The sequence below is a fragment of the Vitis vinifera genome, chromosome 3, assembly GCF_030704535.1.
Source record: "Vitis vinifera cultivar Pinot Noir 40024 chromosome 3, ASM3070453v1".
Taxonomy (NCBI): Eukaryota; Viridiplantae; Streptophyta; class Magnoliopsida; order Vitales; family Vitaceae; genus Vitis; species Vitis vinifera.
In genome coordinates, this window is record NC_081807.1 from 4767482 (window position 1) to 4787349 (window position 19868).

General features: G+C 34.9%; 1 protein-coding gene, 1 long non-coding RNA gene and 1 pseudogene across 2 annotated transcripts; 2 read left to right on the plus strand and 1 right to left on the minus strand.

The window, feature by feature from the left end:
- Positions 1-2324: 2324 nt before the first annotated feature.
- Positions 2325-3011, minus strand: LOC132253532 (uncharacterized). The gene is made up of 2 exons (XR_009465362.1): positions 2865-3011; positions 2325-2682 (listed from the first exon to the last, which is right to left on the minus strand). It is a non-coding gene; the product is annotated as an uncharacterized LOC132253532 (long non-coding RNA).
- Positions 3012-9592: 6581 nt separating this feature from the next.
- LOC132253558 (jasmonate-induced oxygenase 2-like) lies at positions 9593-11021 on the plus strand (annotated as a pseudogene).
- A 7251-nt stretch (positions 11022-18272) lies between these two features.
- On the plus strand, positions 18273-19787 carry LOC100265761 (jasmonate-induced oxygenase 2). The gene is made up of 3 exons (XM_003631570.4): positions 18273-18829; positions 18910-19237; positions 19338-19787. The coding sequence occupies exons 1-3, from the start codon at positions 18387-18389 to the stop codon at positions 19593-19595; spliced, it is 1029 nt and encodes a 342-aa protein (XP_003631618.1). The 5' UTR covers positions 18273-18386; the 3' UTR covers positions 19596-19787.
- Positions 19788-19868: the final 81 nt, after the last annotated feature.

The following is a 19868-nucleotide window of genomic DNA, read 5'->3' on the forward strand; positions in this document are numbered from 1 at the left end:
CCAGACATGCACCGCACGCGCACCGTGGGCGAGCAAGACACGCACCGCGTGCGCACAGTGGGCGAGCCAGACGTGCACCGTGCACGTACCACGGGTGAGCCAGACGCGCACCATGAGTGGGCTAAACGCGCATCGCATGCTAGCCAGACACGCACCACGCGCGCACTGTGGGCAAGCCAGACATGCATCGCGTGGGCACCAGATGGGCATCGCGTGCGCACCTGACTTAGGCAGTGTAGATGAAGGCTGAGGGACATTAGGAATTTTAATTTATAATTATTTATTATTCCATTATGCCTCCTCAGACCTATTGATGTCTCCTCCAGAAACAATGAAAACGGCTTGTATTGCTCTTTAAGGGGGGATTAGGTGACTCAAAGGAGGGAGCACCAAGGGAAGCCTTGACCGCACCAAGGGGGCACCATGGCACAGCCTTGGGCGTGCCTAGGACACACGAACGCGACTCGAGCACGCACACATGGGCTCCACGACATGTGTGGTGTGCACCCCGTGGCCGCAATGGCACGGGGCCTGATGCGGCCTACCTCCTCCCCACGCAAGCACGAGGCCGCCTAAGCCTTGTGCGATGAGCCAGCTGATGAAACCATGAGCACAATGTCATGGTCTAATGGGGCACCAAACAATAGCTGACTCACACCATGATGCCTACGCACAGTACGGGGGCGTAATGCCCTGTGCACCAAGAGGGATCAGTCATGGGCGCAATGTCATGGCTCGTTGCTATAAAGTTGGACCTGACAGGGGAAGCAAGCAACAAGCCCAAGCCATAGGCACCTAGACATGGCACGGGCTCACACATTAGTATGGGGAAGGCACACTGATGCACCAGACACCTGGTCAGTTGGTTGGTGCATGCTGCCTAGATCAGAAGGCCTTGATCAAAGACACGCTGGTGAGCACTAGATCACAAGAGGCACCTTGCGGGGAAAGAGGCAGCTTGTTAGGGGGACTCTCCAACATCTTGGTGAGCAAGGCTTGAGGAGATGGTAGTGCAGCTAGCTAGTGGCAGTGTAACTAGTCAATGGCAGCTAGCTAGGACATCAGGTGATCAAGTTAAGCAGCCAATTGACTTGTAGTTGGCTGAGGAGATGATGGCTGGTGAAAGTGGGTGGCATGTGCAGGCCACTATCTGGGTGGTGGGTGGTTATGCAAGGCAGTTATGGGCAGTTCTGGCCAGTTGTAAAACCATCATGTTGGCTCCAACTTTTGAATTTGAAAATTCAAATGTGTAACTGCAGGCTAGGTCTTTTAAAAAGGCTCCTGCAGCCTTGAAACACAGAGAGAGAGAGAGAGAAAGTTTGGGATAGGGTTCCTTCTCGTAATGCTTGGGTGTGAGCATTGTACTCTGTTTCAAAAAAACAATTTTGTCTTGTAGAGTGAATTAATACAAGTTAGGAAAGGTTTCCTATAAACGTTTGTGTCCCTGTTGATTTACTGTTGCTGTGCTTTTACTAGGTTTTTCTAAATGCTGGGAATGAAGGTTGGCTAAGGAAGGGTCCTTAGCACCGCGCACTTGTGAAAAATTTAGTGTGATCTTCAGGGGTGTGACAGTAACCATCATTTAATACAAGTTCCTTTCTAGACAAACTATCTTGGGCAGATTCATCATTTCTCTTCCAGTCCCCACCCTCGGATGTCCATCATGCAAAAGTCAATAAAATCACCAAAGGCAAAGGTATACTCCTTATCAAATGATGTGTTTGACCTAAACTCCGAGGCTTCTTTTGATGTGAGTTCTGGGTATTTGAAAAAATCATATGTTCTTCGATCAAGTCATTCCTTAACGCGAGGTCGATGCCAGGATAAGCCTTCAGTTTCCCATTTCTTCCACTATGTATTTCTCAAACGACACCCCTCAAAGAAGATAAGGCAACGAGAAAAGAAAACACTACAAGGAAAAAGGTATATGGTGACATTTATAACGAGCCACCATAAACATAAGGTGTCACTACAACATAGCGTCACCTTCTCCACTGACACCATAGAGGGTACCAATTGGTGACGTATTTGGAAGTGACACCAAAGTAGATAAATGGTGACTCATTCAGAAGTGACACCATATATTTCTAGTGATGATAGGGTGTCACATTAAATACATCATCTTTGAGTTATGATGTCACATTAAATACATCACCTTTGAGTTATGGTATCACATCATTGTAAATTATTGTGGAATATATGATTGGTTTTAGTTGTTGATTTTTGTAATGCTTATGAATTAATAAGATTAACCTGTTTATATTTTGTCCATAAATATAACAATCATATTATATTTAACTCATTTTTCTGTAATGTTTCTGAAATAACTCATAATACATTGATCATCTAATAATATTTGTATATCAAATGTTCACAAAAGGATAGTACGTCCAACATATCAAACCCATCAAAACTAAAAAAGAAGAGTGAATACATACCAAAACATGATTTAGAAATGTTAAAGATCCCAAGATTCATGTATACCTCCATTTCATAAGCATAAAACCGGCTAACCATAAAATGACATAGAAGTCCCATCTAAAAATCTAAATTTCTCAGTTGCAATTAAAGTAACGTTTATGTCCTACAATGTATGACATAAGAGTTGCATTTAAAAACCCAAAATCTTGTTGTCTTCTTCTTTCTTTTTATTCTCCATTTCACCCTCCCAAGAGTGTATACCTGCATTTCAAAATTTAATGAGTTTTAGAGATTTTTATTGAAGAAAATAAACATGGATCTATGTTATCATAAATGAACAAATCTAAGAATTAATTTTTTTTTCAAATAGAAACATTATTCAAAGAATAAGCATTACTATACAATACCTATGAAAAAATTCATGTAGTAGCTAAGGGACTCACCATGCATGGTGATCATGATGCATCAACATGATTCATGATTAGTTGTAGCACAAAAGTAGCCCATTCTCCTCTAATTTCATCGAATTCTACTTGAGAATATGTTTTTTTTTATTACCAAATTGAAATCAAATAAGAAAATAACATTAAAATGCATAACATTTGGAAGCCTAAAACTATGTACAATTCATTTAATAAGTAATACCTTTGAAGCAATAATTGTAGGATCAAAAATTATCTCTTTAATGAATCTCATAACAAAGTAGCCACATTCGAACCCTCCTTCTTGTCTTGGACACTAATCGATCAATTATAAAATAACATTAGTACTCACATATATAAATGGTGCAAATGCATAAGCTAATGTGTAAAGAAAAATTTTTGGATGTCACCTGCACTAGTTGCTAAGATGGCTCCCTCTTAGATGTTTTCTTTGCAAATATTCGAAGAGCCCTATGTAAATAAGTTCAATGGGTGCATTTTTAAAATAGGTAAATGTTATATGTTTTAATATATATAAATAATAATAAAAATGTGTTTGAGGTGAATGTATTTTTTTTATTTAAAAATAATACTATGAAAAATAATAGGAAGAACTTACATGTTTACGATATCCTTTAAGTCCTCACATGGTTTGTGATGCATAGGGTCAAGATAGTGGACTATCATTTTCCTTGGCTCAAGCACTACCTAAATATAAACCCTTTAAGTCCTCATATCTATTTCTATTAACAAAATATAAAAACTTTCCAAAACTCAACTACTTAAATATAAAAACAAAATCAAATAAAATATCTAGCTAATTGGATTTTAGAAACTAAATAAACTAAATATAAAAACTAAATAAAATATCTGTGCCCATGAATTAATTGAAGAGGATAGAAAGACACAAAGAGAACATGGTTATGGTTATGATTTCCATCTTATCATTTCCTGTCAATACCACACGTGCCCATTTTAAGGTTGGACACTACTTTTGTTGCTGGACTTGGAAAGGGAACTTCAAAATTGAAAACATAAATAAACCCTTATGTAAAAAAAAATAACATTAAAATATAATTGAGCATTAAAATATTTACTCTCTTTCATCACTTTCATTTGAATATTAATAATCTCTTATTGAGATAGATACTTACAATTTAACAAAATAGAAATTCCTAATAATAAAAAATATAAAATTTTTATTTCTATTAACAAAATATAAAAACTTTCCAAAACTCAACTACTTAAATATAAAAATAAAATCAAATAAAATATCTAACTAATTGGATTTTAGAAACTAAATAAACTAAATATAAAAACTAAATAAAATATCTATGCCCATGAATTAATTGAAGATGATAGAAAGACATAGAGAGAACATGGCTATGGTTATGATTTCCATCTTATCATCTCCCGTCAATACCACACATGCCCATTTTAAGGTTGGACACTACTTTTGTTGGTGGACTTGGAAAGGGAACTTCAAAATTGAAAACATAAATAAACCCTTATGTAAAAAAAAAAAATAACATTAAAATATAATTGAGCATTAAAATATTTACTCTCTTTCATCACTTTCATTTGAATATTAATAATCTCTTATTGAGATAGATACTTACAATTTAACAAAATAGAAATTCCTAATAATAAAAAATATAAAAATTTCTATTTCTATTAACAAAATATAAAAACTTTCCAAAACTCAAATACTTAAATATAAAAACAAAATCAAATAAAATATCTAACTAATTGGATTTTAGAAACTAAATAAAATATCTATGCCCATGAATTAATTGAAGAGGATAGAAAGACACAGAGAGAACATGGTTATGGTTTTGATTTCCATCTTATCATCTCTCGTCAATACCACACATGCCTTCCCAGATTGGTCCTTTTGGGGTTGGATACTCTCAACGAAATTCTATATCTCATTCCCACTTAGATACAAACAGAAAAATCATTCTTTTTTTTTTTTCCTCTTCTCGTTTTTTAGAAATGATGAAGATTATGTGATAGTATATCTTAAAAAAAATTTGTACCTGTTATTCTCACACAAATACATATTAAAAATCATTCATTTTTTCCTGTTTTTCACTTTTTTTTAAGGACTTGATCATGTGTTTGGTTTAGATTAAAAAAATCAATTAATCTATAGTTTTTTGTTCCATGCTAGAAGATTAAACCTAATTTTTTCTTCCCTACAACTCAAGAAAACACAATTCACAAAAACCATAATACAAAGATGTTGAAACAATTAATATAATGGCATTAATAAAAGAAAAAAAATTTGATAGATCCAAGAGATTTTGGGTTACCTGGGAGTCCACAAAGTGAAGAATGTCGGTTTTGAGCATGTTGACTATGGATGGGTGAGAGAAAAGGTTGAAGAAGATCATGATTTTATATATAGGATTTATATATTGAGATTTTTTGGATTGTGGGTGAGATATGGAAACAATGGGATTTTTATATAGTATCCATCATTATTAATTCTAAAAGTGAGCTCATTAAGTTATAATACTTAAAAAAATTTATTTTATATGATGTCACTTCCCAAAAAATGACACTATAAATATAAAATTAATATCATCTAACTACCTCAATTGAAGATTTTTTATATGATGTGTCACCTTTATTAATTATAAACCCTATGATGTTATTATTTTAAAAGTGACACCGTAAATAGTGACACCATAAACTATTTTTGTAGTAGTGAAATATGCAAAACTTAAAGATAACCAAACAGAGAGCCAACCCAGTAACAAATATATAAAGCTCCATTTCATTATTGTATCAATGAGCTTGAAGCAACCGAACATGCCAAAATGAATTTTAAACAACTAAAATATGATTCTCTAAACATCAAGCTTCAAATACCAGTCTAGCTATATTCAGATTCATTTCCAAAGTTAACTCGAAACAGAAAAGTAAAGCAGTAACAAGTCCATAGCTAACCAATGTTCAACAAGATAAAATGTGGCATCTGGTATCCATATCAAGGCATCAATCAACGTGCTCTCCTAGCTGACCCTAGAAGCCTCTAGAAAATCCCTTTAAAAAGGGACAAAAAAAAAAGGCCAAGATGAGAACAGTGTCCTCACCCTAGAAGCCTCTAGAAAACCCCTCTAAAAAATGGAAAAAACCTACCCAATGAGGATGCATGTCCTCATATGAACCAGCTACTAAGGGTCTCTAAAAAATAAGCTTGGACTCAAAATTCCTCCTACATGGCCTCTAAAATGCAGTTAAAAAATGAATAATGAGTCAAGTAAACATGGACCAGTAAGGGACCATGAATGATTAAGCAAGAAGGATCCAAAACGAGCACCAAAAATGAGTATGGGGCGAGAGGAAAATAAAAAATGTGAAAATATGTGTTATATGAAAAATAAAGGGCCTACAAATATGCCTCTCTTCAATGTAGATCACGAATGAAATGACCACGAATAGTAAAACATGAGTGATGAATGGTATGAAGTGAATTGCATTGAAGAACAAAATAGCACTCAAAATTGTCTTAGCACATGGCATGCTAAGCTTAAAGATCGAGGTCACATATTGGGGAAGAAAATCATCAGGATAAAGATATAGACAATGTGGGAAGTATAGATGCAATAAAAAACACCAAATCATGACACAATGAACAATTCAAGGACGACCAAGATAAAGAGTGATCAACTCAAAGAAAAATGATCTCGAATGAAAGGGAATGCCCTAATAAACTCGAGAAAGGAGAAAACCCTAAATGAACTCAAAAAGAAAGGAAGGTGTGGCTCGAGGACAAACAACTTCAAAACTAGGATGTGGCTCGAAGTCGAACTGACTTAACAAGGACAAATGCATGGCTTGAAGCTGAATAAACTTAAAACTAAGGATATGGGTGAGGGTACAACTAAACTCAAACAAACTTAATAAGGCTAAAGATGCGGCTCGAAATTGAATAAACTTGAAAACATAAGCACGACTCAAAGTTGAACAAACTCAAGTGGAAATGTAAAGGCGTAGAACGAAGCCAAATATGACTCAACAAGAGATGTAAAGGTGTGGCTCGAAGCTTAACAGACTAAACTCAAAACTCAAAGGTGTGACTCAAAGTTGAACAGACTCAACTGGATATATAAAGGTGTAGTTCAAATTTGAAGAGACTCAAGTCCAAACATAAAGGTGTGACTTGAAGCCAAACAGACTCAACTCAAAACATAAAGACACAAGTCGAAACCGAATAAACTCAACTTGAAACGTAAAGGCGTAGCTTGAAGTCAAACAAACTCAACTAAAGATGTAAAGACACAGCTCAAAGTCGAACAATCTTAACTCGAAATGTAAAGACGCAACTTAAAGCCAAATAGACTTAACTTGAAACGTAAGGACATGTCTCAAAACTGAATAGACTAAACTCTAAACAGAAAGGCATGGCTTGAAGCCATACAAACTCTACTAGAGATGTAAAGGTGTGGCTTGAAGTCAAATAGGCTCAACTTCAAACATAAAGGTGTTGCTCGAAGCTGAACAAACTTAACTAAAGACATAAAAGTGCGACTCGAAGCTGAATAGACTTAATTTGAAACATAGATGTGGTTCAAAGCCAAACAAACTCAACTCAAAATGGAAAGATGCGGCTCGAAGTTGAACAAACTTAACTAGAGACGTAAAGGCTTAGCTCAAAGCCGAACAAACTCAACTTGAAACGTAAAAGCGTTGCTCAAAGCCGAACAAACTCAATTCAAAAAGTAAAGGTGCAGCTTGAAGCCGAATAGACTCAACTAGAAACATAAAGGCACAACTCGAAGTCAAATAAACACAATTTGAAACATAAGATGTGATACGAAGCCAAACAAACTCAACTAGAGATGTAGAGGCGCAGCTCGAAGCTAAACAAACTCAACTAGAGACTTAAAGGCATGACTTGAAGTTGAACAAACTCAACTAGAAATGTAAAGGCACGACTTGAAGATGAATAGATTCAACTCGAAACATAAAGATGCAGCTCAATGCCAAATAGTCTCAACTCAAAACGTAAAGACGAGACTCAAAGCCGAACAAACTCAATTAAAGGCATAAAGGTGAAACTTAAAGCCAAACAAACTTAATTAGAGACATAAAGGTGCAGCTTGAAGCCAAACAAATTCAACAAGAAATGTGAAGATGCAATTTGAAGCTGAATAGACTCAATTAGAGACGTGAATGTGCAACTTGAAATCGAACAAATTCAACTAAAATGTAAAGGTGTGGCTCAAAGCCGAATAGACTCAACTCAAAACGTAAAGGCATGGCTCAAAGTCAACATATTCAACTAGAGGTGTAAAGGTGCGACTTAAAGCCTATCAAACTCAACTGGAGACATAAATGCACAGCTCGAAGCCAAACAGACTCAACTAGAGACATAAAGCTAAGACAAGATTTTATTAAATTTATTTTGAGTATTGATATATTTTATATAATGATTTATTTTCAGGAAAATTTGGAAAAAAAATATACTAGAGAAATAGAAAAATTAGCTTACAAGTTCTTGGAACTCATCTCCTTAAGCTTAGGCTTGGTGGGGGATCGGTTGAATGAATTCTTCGAAGGCTAATGCTTCATCCGACTCAATCACCATCCGCCATGCTCGTGGCTGGAACTCGCTCTCGGTGTGGGTTGGCACAAGAAGGAAAGGGTTTCACTTCCATTCTTCTTCTTACCGGCGCACCATGTGAATGTGAAGCCTTCGAGCTGACCAGTGAGGAAAAATACAAGTATATTTAAGCGTTTTCTGCCAAACATTATTAGCTTTAAGACGGTTAGACTATTTTTATTCAACTTTGTTATTTTCTAATTCATTTGGATACATTTTTTATTTTTTATGTTTAAAATAAGAGAATATTAGTAACTTGTATATAAAATACAAAGACTCTTAAAATTTTATATTGAAAAAATAATAATTTTAAAAATTATTTAAAAGAACTAAAATATTATAAAAAAATTTATTATCTTAAATTTTAAAAAAAATTAAAGTGATTTTTATTTTTATATAGATGTTTCTAATTTTTTTTAAAAAAGTATCCAATTGAAAAATAGAGAATTTAATAATCTATTATTTAGATATGGTAGAATGCTTTTTGCTTTTAAAATTTATTGTAGTTAGTTTTCTTATGAAAAAATATTAGATATAGCAATTATTATTATTATTTTTTGTGCATCATTTTTTTCCCTTATATAATTTTTGGTGCAAAAGCGTAGATGTTATTGAACATCTTGTGATTTGTCTTTGTGGAAGAATTCTTTAGAATTTTGTAGCAATCAGCGATCAACAATTGTGGATAAGAATAAGATGAAATGGGTGATTAACGATTCAATTAATTTATATTATTATAATGCAATTTTAATTTTACCTATTTCTCATCAAAACTCTACCTTCTTAAAACTTTGGCATTTTTTCTTCAACGTTATCAACTCTTCTATTTTTCTTATCTCCACCGTTAAATATAAAGCATTGAATTCAAAAATAGACATTACACCATCAGATTTACTAATCAACCTTCCAAATCAAGTACGGATGAAATATTTGAATATTGAGGGTGCCGTGGAAATAGCTAGGTATCACTTGACCAAATCTCATTAACATATGCGCAACCCATGAGCTCACACCCCGAACTAGAACTTAACACGTAACCCATATTACGTACAGGTTCAAGGTATTAAACCAACACCCCTATGCTATAAAAACCACCTGCCGAGTTGCCCAAGTCCTCTAACCATCTTCACCTGCAGCTACCAGTGCATAATTGCCATTTCTAAGTTCTAATCACTACCACAGCCATGGGAGAGGTCGATCCAGCCTTCGTCCAAGACGCCCAACATAGGCCTAAGCTCGCTGTTATCGAAGCTGAAGGCATCCCCCTCATTGATCTCTCTTCCGCCAATGCTTCCAATCATGTTTCTCAAATAGCTGATGCATGCAAGAACTAGGGCTTTTTTCAAGTCATCAACCATGGGGTGCCCTCGGAGTCTCGCCGGAAAATTTGGGATGCCGCGAGGAAGTTCTTCGCTCTGCCAGTGGAGGAGAAGAGGAAGGTGAGTAGAGATGAGGTGAATCCTTTTGGGTACTTTGATACTGAGCATACCAAGAACGTTAGGGACTGGAAAGAAGTCTTTGATTTCGTGGTGAGAACCCCCGCCTTCGGCCCTGCTTCGGATGATCCTGACGACAAGGAGCTCATAGAGCTGACCAATCGGTGGCCTCAGTACCCTCCTGAATTAAGGTACAAATTTCACCAGCTAAGGCACAGTCACTACAGTGAATTACTTAGTTTTTTTTGTTCTAATTGAACTGATTTATACAGGGAGGTCTGTGAAGAATATGCGAGAGAAACGGAAAAACTAGCTTTCAAGCTGATGGGACTCATCTCTCTGAGCTTAGGTTTGCCAGAAAACAGATTCAATCTTTTCTTTGAAGAATCAACGAGCTCCGTCCGCTTCAATCACTACCCACCTTGCCCTGTCCCTCACCTAGCTCTGGGCGTTGGTCACCACAAGGATGTCGGAGCCTTAACCATCCTTGCCCAGGATGATGTCGGAGGGTTGGAAGTAAAGCGAAAAACCGATGGAGAATGGGTTCGAGTGAAGCCCACCCCAGATGCTTATATCATCAATGTTGGGGATATAATTCAGGTACCACCCAAGAACTTTGAATTATAAGCACCTGCTTATCAGTTATTTGGCTCACCGAATTTTGCACCTATTTGGCTAATTATACTGATATTAAACCAGGCTTGGAGCAACGACACTTATGAGAGTGTGGAGCACAGAGTGATACTGAATTCAGAGAGGGAAAGGTTCTCGATTCCGTTCTTTTTCAATCCCGCGCACCATCTTTGGGTGCAGCCCTTGGAGGAGCTGACGAAAGGGGAAAAACCAAAGTATAGAGCATACAACTTGGGAAAGTTCTTGGCTACGAAAAAGCGCAGTAATCTTAAGAAGCTTGGTGTGGAAAACCTCCAAATTTCTCATTTCAAGGTATCAGAGTAAAAAGGTCGGTGGGACATTATCTATCCGTAATCAATAAGCGCTTGTTTTAGCTCTCTAAAGCTTACCATGTGGTATATACGATACGTACGTGGTGAATTTGGAGGTTTGGTGTGAAAATAATAATGTAATTTGCTTGATAAATAAGCAGCAATGCATGCTGCATTAATGGAATCATCATTTTCTTCCTATTCTAGGAAGAGAATTATTAAGATAAATGATGTTAACCAAATCACACACACATGTATAAGCAGAGAGAAAAAAAAAAAAAATTTAGCATGGTTTGACGATCAATTTGATCCCTACATCAATGGAGTACACCAACACTCAACAATCCACTACAAAAGGAATGAGAAGGAGTGCAATGGCAAAGCTCTCAAAAAACTTCTCAATTGCTACTTCACTCATTAAAAAATAAAACCCTAAAACATAAAAGGGTTAAAATATATAATAAGATTAAACTCGTCAATTATTACATAAAAACAAATAAATAAATTCTCTAGAGAGCATTGCGCCCTTCAACCCCTATGAGCTAATCGGCTAGCTTGACCCTTACCATCCTAAGTGAAGCATAACAAAACTAATTCAAGCTTCACAATCCAACAATCTTCCACTTGAAGACTAAAACACAAGTAAACATTCTCCTTCAATGATTAATGGGTATGAGGGTGCACTCAAACAACCTATTTTCACGATCTTGACCAATTGAAGTTGCACACAACTCCAGTTTTTCTGTTATCACTATTTTGGTTAACATGTTAACTAGATTCTTCCTATCTTGTATCTTCACAAGTGTTAACACCCTATCTTCAAGCAAAAACCTGATGAAGTGATAACAAAGTGTAATATAATTAGTTCTTGAATGAAATGCTGAATACTTAGCCAAATGTATTGCACTTTGGCTATTACTATGCAAAACATTCATATCTTGTTTGAATCCCAACTTTGCTAACAAACTCTACAACCAAATCATTTCTTTACTAACTTTTGTGATAGTCACATATTTTACTTTAATTGTACATAAAATAACAATCTTCTACAATTGAGAAATCCAATTAATAGCAGTAGTACCCAAAGTGAACACATACCCTATAGTACTTTTCCAATTATCTATCTCATTGGCAAAATCAACATCCACATATCCTTCCAATTTTAACTCACTCCTTCTGAAATGTAGACACTTTTTTGTAGTACCATATAAGTACCTAAGCATCCATTTCACTGCTTCGTAATGCTACTTACTTGGATTTGGCATAAATATGCTCACAACTTCCATTGCATAGGCAATGTCTAGTGTCGTGCATATCATAACATACATCAAACTTCCAATGGCTAAGGCATATGTGACCTTTGCCATGAAGTCTCTTTCCTCATATGCCCATGGGCAATGTTTAATTAGACAACTTGAAATGATTTGCTAATGATGTTCTAACTACCTTAACATTACTCATGTCAAATATTTGCAATACTTTATGAATATATATACTTAGCCTAAGATAACCACAAGATGCCTGTTTATTTGTCTCTACTAATCTTCATCCTAAGTACCTACTTTGTTGCGCCCAAGTCCTTCATTTCAAATTTAATAGACAACTATTTCTTCAACTTGTTAATTTCATCTAAATTTGTGTCAACTACTAATATGTCATCAACATACAGTAACAAAATAATATAGATAGAACCAACCTTTATGAAGTAACAACAATGGCCTGCATTGCAGTTGAGATACCCATTCTTTTACAGAAAGTGCCAAATATTCTATACCATTGTTTGGGGCTTGTCTTAAACCATACAGACTCTTAGTTAATTTGCACACCACATTCTCTTTACCCTTCACTACAAAACCCTCTAGTTGTTGCATATATATTAATTTCCCCCTCCAAATCACCATAGAGGAAAGATATCTTCACATCTAATTGCTTTATATGTAGACTCCCTATCGCTACAATACTCAAAACAGATCGAATAATAGTTAGTTTCACAACTAGAGAGAAAATGATTGTATAGTTAATCATTTTTCTTCTGCTAAAACCCGTTTACCACCAATCTAGCCTCATATCTCTTAGAACCATCATGTTCCTACTTAATTTAATACACCCACTTATTATGAAGAACTTTCTTACCCACTAGTAACTCGACTAGCTTCCAAGTCTGGTTAAGAATAAGAGACTTCATTTTGTCTTTCATTGTAAGTTCCCACTTGCTATTATCTTCCATATGATATGCTTCATCATAACATTTTGGTTCACCTCCATCTATTAATAGCAAATAATTTAAATACTTCCTATTTGGTACATGTGGCCTGTTAGATCTCCTCAAAGTAGGAATTGAAACTAGATCTTGTGATATATTAACATCCTATGTAGTATTTTCCTCAATCTAATGATTCTGACCTGTCTTATTTGTCATGTTATTCTATGGGACATCATCTAGCTCAAAGTAAATAGGTTCAGGTTGTACCAAACTATTGAAATGTATTGCATCTCTCTACTTATACAAAACTTTATCATTAAATATGACATCCCTACTTCTAATCACTTTCCTATTCTGGTCATCCTAAAACTGATAATCAAAATCATTAACACCATAGCTAATGAAAGTACATTTTAGTGATTTAGCATCAAGTATGTTTATGTCATGATCACTAATATGTATATATATATATATATATATATATGATACACAACCAAATACCCTTAAATGAGAAAACTTTACCTTTTTTCTAGTTCACACTTTTTTCGATATTTTGTGATCCAAGTAAGTTGACGGTCCTCAATTGATCAAGTAAGTTGTTGTGTTGATTGCTTCTACCTAGAACTCCTTTGAAAACCTTGCTTGTATACACATGTTTTTTTCTCTTTCAATGAATGTCTTGTTCATTCATTCTACTATACCATTCTGGTAAGGTGTCCTTGGCACGGTCTTCTCCAATTTAATTCCATTTTCATAATAGAACTTCTTGAACTCAAAGTCTTCATACTCCCTACCATTATCAAACTGCAACTTCTTGACTCTCATACCTGTCTTATTCTCCATCATTATTTCCATCTCTTGAATACATCAAACACTTCTCATTTGTGTATCATAAAGTATACTCACACTTTCCTCAAATGATCATCAATGAGGGTCACAAAATAGGATCTTCCACCGATAGATGAAACTGAAGCAAGTCCCTAAACATTTGTATGAACTAACTTTAGTTTTGCTTCTTTTGGAGTTCTTCCAACTTTCTTAAAGCTAACCCTTTTTTGTTTCCCAAGTATGCAACTTTCACACATGTTAATGTCAACTTACTTCAAACCTAACAACTTCCCATTCAAGTGTATAATTTTCAGCCCATCATTACTCATGTGACCAAGCCTCTAATGCCATAAATTCGAATCTTCTTTGCTCTCAACAAGGGCAATAAACTCACAACCATCCATTGTCATGTAAAGAGTATCATTCTTCTTACCATGGCAAATAGCTATCTTTCGCTAACTACCCAATGGAAATAAAATTCTCTCTCGGGTTTGAAATGTGCCTCACATTATCCAAATTTCATACAAATCCATTCAATTTGATCTACACTTCACCTATGCCAATAACAACACATGCTTGGTCATCACCTAGATACTTCATCCCTAGATTACCTGAGACATAATTCTCAAATAATTCTCCATTTGAGGTAGCATGGAATGATGTCCCTGAATCTAATACCCACTATTCTGTTGTTCTCTCCAAATAGCAAATAAGAGCATCATCTAATTCTTTTGACACAACATTCGCATTGGTCTTGTTGTCACCATTCTTATCCTTCTTGGCAGCCTTGCACTCATTTTTATAATGTTCCTTCTTTCCACAATTTGACTAATCTTCTCTATTATCTAAAATACTAAGCCTTTTTATGTAACAACTTTGGTCAAGAAAAAAACTAGAGAAAGGGTCACTACGACTTTTATAATACTCTGGATATTATCCTTAGGGACTAACTTATGGAATTTGTCAATACTAGGATAAATGAATCGTTTTTATTTAAATCCTAAAGTGAAAAACAATATGTGAATTAACTTTTATGAAGTGAAACTAAGTAAAAGAAGCTAAATTAATAACAAAACGAATATTGATTTTTAATTTAATTGATTTAAATTTGAGGTTTTCCACAATCTAACTTAAAATGTAGAAATAGAGATAACAAAGGTTTCTTAACTAGAGTGATCTTAAGGTTTTGGAATTCTTGGTCGCTTACGATCAACTTGAGTCGTACCCTATAACTCAAAATTACATCTAAAACCTTTTCTTTTTTTTTTAACAAAAAACAAATTCTGAAAACCATCAAATGAATGAGATTATTATCAATTTAAGGTTTGGCTTTTTAACATTTCCTACTTCTTATAGCTTTGTTTTGGGGCAGATAACTATAAGGAAAATCAGGATAACTAATGATCAAGAGTTACCAAGAATCACTAGTATTGAATAATAACCTACTATATTATTCTCTAAACTAACTCACAATGATAGGATAAAAAATTAATAAATTGTAACTCAACCATTAATTAATCTTATTGTTATAATAATTTACCTAATGTCCCTATAAGTTTTCTAACCATTAAGTTTTTATGTTTCAAGTCCCAAGATAGCTTTTTATCCTTTGTTGGGGGTAATGTCACATTCACAATCCATAATAGGCTAAAAATTCATAATTTGAATCAAAGAAAACTAAAAACAATATATTCAATAAAGAACGAAAGAAATAAACCAAAGTTCTTGTATTCTTCCCCACAAAATGCCTAACTCTTGGAAAATCACCTAAACTCTAGAACTAAAAGAGTTTATATAGTAACTTTAATGACCTAACATGTGGTACACTCTCATTGACCACTTATTATAATGAAAATTCATAAATAACCTTAAAAAAAAAACCCAAAAATTACGAGTTCTAAATGAGTATGATGCATTTTGAATTGGATAGAGACATTTGAAACTCGTTTTGACATGTCTTGGAGCTCAAAATCGGTCACTAGTGGTTGAGTTCGATATTTGGGTGAGTTCCAAATCAATTTTGAACTCATAAGTGGGAAATAAATGGTCCAATTTGAAGTCAACAAGGTGAATTCAAAATTCACAATGAATTTTGAACTCACTCATTGCCCATGCATGTTTGTTTGGCTTTGAAATGTATGCCTCTTGTTTGAAACAAGTAGAGAGATTCAAACTTAGCCTATTCCAAAAGTTTTATTTCATTCCTTTGAGTTTTAAATGGACAAAAATCATTTCAAATCCAAGTTACCAATTTTGAACTTAGTTTTCCTCTCCAACCAATTTGCTTTAAATGTGCATAACTTCCTTATTTACCTCTAATTTGCACATCTTTTGAAGTTTTGAATTCTTAACTTCTCAAGTTTCAAAACAATATATAGCTTGCCTAAAATGGACTTTGGGAAATGCTCCAAATTTCATCTTAAAGTCAAAGTACATGTTACCACCAGATTTTGAATCCCAATTTCCATACAAACTTGATGAATTTGGCTTCATGTCTCATTTTCTATGTTTGTATGCCTTATTTCTTACTTCATAATGGTCATTCCTTATTTCTCAAACTCGTGATATCCTCATCTTGCTTTTCCTTATATTTCATGAGTCTTGACTTGTTAATTTTCTCATTTAACCCCATCTCATTCTTTCAAAATCTAAACTGATTCAATTTGTACTCTTTTCTTCCCTTAAACCTAAGATAAATCTTCAAATACAAGTTAAACTCATGGTTAAGGCCATAGCATCGATTTGGGTAGAGTCGGATGATTTGAATGTCTTATGGTGCATGAATCATATCAAATATGTGTTATTGGAGCACATATTTTAGCTCTAATCACAATTCCAACATTTGATATCTTTCTTACTCGTCTAATGTTAGGAATTTTTGGAATTTCTAGATTTCAACCTATCATTCCTCTATTTGGATTTATCACGCCTATTACCTTTATTTTGATTTCTACCTTTGCTCTCCATGTTTAATGTTGATCATGAATTGGAAAAACCTTCTTCATGCTTCCTAATCTCCTCAGTTATAATCATGTATACTACTTTCAAAAACACCAATTTTGATTTTCTTAATGAACTACTGATTGAAGTGATTGTGTTTTTCCAACTCTTAAACAATTAACCGAGGTTTAATAAGGCTTGAATCTTATCATCAAATTTAATAACAATCAAATTTAATTAATTTGTGATCTCATTAAATTCGTTCAAATGCTGCTTGAAATTCTCATTCTCGAACATCTTTAAATTAAACAACTTTTTAATTAAGTGTACCTTATTTGTTGTAGAAAGTTGTTCATACATATTGGGCAGCCATGAGATCTAGAGAAGTCCTTGTGTGAGGATGAGAGCAAATGGCTAACTAATGATTTAATTAATTTATATTGTTATAAGACATTTTTAATCCTACCTTTTTCTTGCTAAAAATTCTACTTTTTTTAAACTCTTGCATTTTTCTTGAACATTTTGGACTCTTCTATTTTCTTTTTTATTTTTTTTTTAAGATCTTTTTTGTTTCTTCTTACTTGTCATGAAACTTCCACATTAATTCAAGAGAAAAGAAAAATTCTAACAAATTTCAAATCAATCTAACTATTATTTTCTTCTTTTTAACAAATTATAATTTCACCATTCTTGTGTTTGTTTTTTCCACATTTCATGTATAATAAGATAACCAAATGAAGGATACATTTGGAACCGTTACCCAGAATAATTTTTTGTTTCTGGGAATAAAGCAATATGAAAATACTTTGATTTTCAATTGTTTCTAAAACATGTTTTTGAAAATTGTCATGACAATAAGGCATTGTTGATAACTTATTTTTAGTTGTCGTTTTACCTTTTTTATAAAAAAAAATTGTTTAAAAAAAAGAATAAATACAAAAAATGATTGAAAATAAAATATTATATATAAAAATTATTTTAAAAATATTAAAAAAAAAAAAAAGTTTATAATAATATAAGTTTTTAAATAAACCTTTATTGTAAAAACATTATAAAAGCGTTTTAAAAATGGTTTTTAAACTTAAAAAAAAAATATTTTTTAAGAATCATTTTTAAAAGTGTTTGTAAACAATTTATCTTATCATATCAAATTGATAACCTTTACACTCGTTGACTTTGACCTAGAATTCAAAAATATTTGTGACACCATCTTATTTAGTAATCAAACACTGATCGACTAAGCGAAAGGTGTCTTTGATCAGAGCATTAGACTCCAATTCAAATACGGATCAAACATTTGAACGTGGAGGGAGCTGTCGGTAAAATCATTGAGAGAGATTCCCTTTGGGACTGCAGTATCACTTGACCAATTATCATTAATATATGCGCAATCCATGAGGTCACACCCTCAACCAAACCTTAAAACGTAACCCAAATTATGTCCAGGTTCAATGTACTAAACCAACCCCACCACACTACAAAAACTACCTGCCAAGTGGCCCAAGTTCTCGTCACCATCTTCACCTGCAGCCACCAGTGCTTAACCCCCATTTCTAACTTCTAACCACTACCACAGCCATGGGAGAGGTCGATCCAGCCTTCATCCAAGACGCCCAACATAGGCCTAAGCTCGCTGTTATCGAAGCTGAAGGCATCCCCCTCATTGATCTCTCTTCCGCCAATGCTTCCAACCATGTTTCTCAAATAGCTGATGCATCCAAGAATTGGGGCTTCTTTCAAGTCATCAACCATGGGGTGCCCTCGGAGTCTCGCCGGAAAATTGAGGATGCGGCGGGGAAATTCTTCGCTCTGCCATTGGAGGAGAAGAGGAAGGTGAATAGAGATGAGGTGAATCCTTTGGGGTATTATGATTCCGAGCTTACCAAGAACGTTAGGGACTGGAAGGAAGTTTTTGATTTCGTGGTGTCAACCCCCACCGTGATCCCTGTTTCGCCTGATCCTGACGACAAGGAGCTCAAAGAGCTGACCAATCAGTGGCCTCAGTACCCTCCTGAATTAAGGTACAAATTTCACCAGCTAAGGCAGAGTCACTACAGTGATTTACTTAGCTTTTTTGTTCTAATTGAACTGATTTATATAGGGAGGTATGTGAAGAATATGCTAGAGAAATGGAAAAATTAGCCTTCAAGCTGTTGGGACTCATCTCGTTGAGCTTAGGTTTGCCGGAAAACAGATTCAATCTTTTCTTTGAAGAATCAACGAACTTCATCCGCCTCAATCACTACCCACCTTGCCCCATCCCTCACCTAGCTCTGGGCGTTGGTCGCCACAAGGATGGCGGAGCCTTAACCATCCTTGCCCAGGATGATGTTGGAGGATTGGAAGTAAAGCGAAAAACCGATGGAGAATGGATTCGAGTTAAGCCCACCCCAGATGCTTATATTATCAATGTTGGGGATATAATTCAGGTACCACCCAAGAACTTTGAATTAGTACATGCTTATCAGTACAGTTTGGCTCAAGGAATTTTTCACACCCATTTATCTAATTATACTGATGTTAAATCAGGTCTGGAGCAACGATACTTATGAGAGTGTGGAGCACAGGGTGATGGTGAATTCAGAGAGGGAAAGGTTTTCGATTCCGTTCTTTTTCAATCCCGGGCACCGTGTTTGGGTGCAGCCCTTGGAGGAGCTGACGAAGGGGGAAAAGCCAAAGTACAGAGCATACAACTGGGGAAAGTTCTTTGCTACGAGAAAGCACAGTAATTTCAAGAAGCTTGATGTGGAAAACATCCAAATTTCTCATTTCAAGGCATCAGAGTAAAAGGGTCAGTAGGACATTATCTATCTTTAATCAAGAAGAGCTTGTTTTAGCTCTCTGAAGTTCACCATGCGGTATATAGGATAAGTACATGGTGTGAAAATAATAATGTAATTTGCTTGATAAATAAGCAGCAATGCCTGCTGCCTTAATGGAATAGTCATTTTCTTCCTATACCAGGAAGAGATTTATTAAGATCAATGGATCCTAAAGAAGCATATAGCACCATTAATTTATGAGGAAATTATTACAATCACCAATAATTTATGAGGAATT

Excerpts from the sequence above, each read along its gene's own strand:
- LOC100265761 (XM_003631570.4), top strand. The coding sequence starts at position 18,387 with ATGGGAGAGGTCGATCCAGCCTTCATCCAAGACGCCCAACATAGGCCT. Across the intron at positions 18,830-18,909 it reads CAGTACCCTCCTGAATTAAG|GGAGGTATGTGAAGAATATG; the intron begins GTACAAATTTCA and ends TGATTTATATAG. Across the intron at positions 19,238-19,337 it reads ATGTTGGGGATATAATTCAG|GTCTGGAGCAACGATACTTA; the intron begins GTACCACCCAAG and ends ATGTTAAATCAG.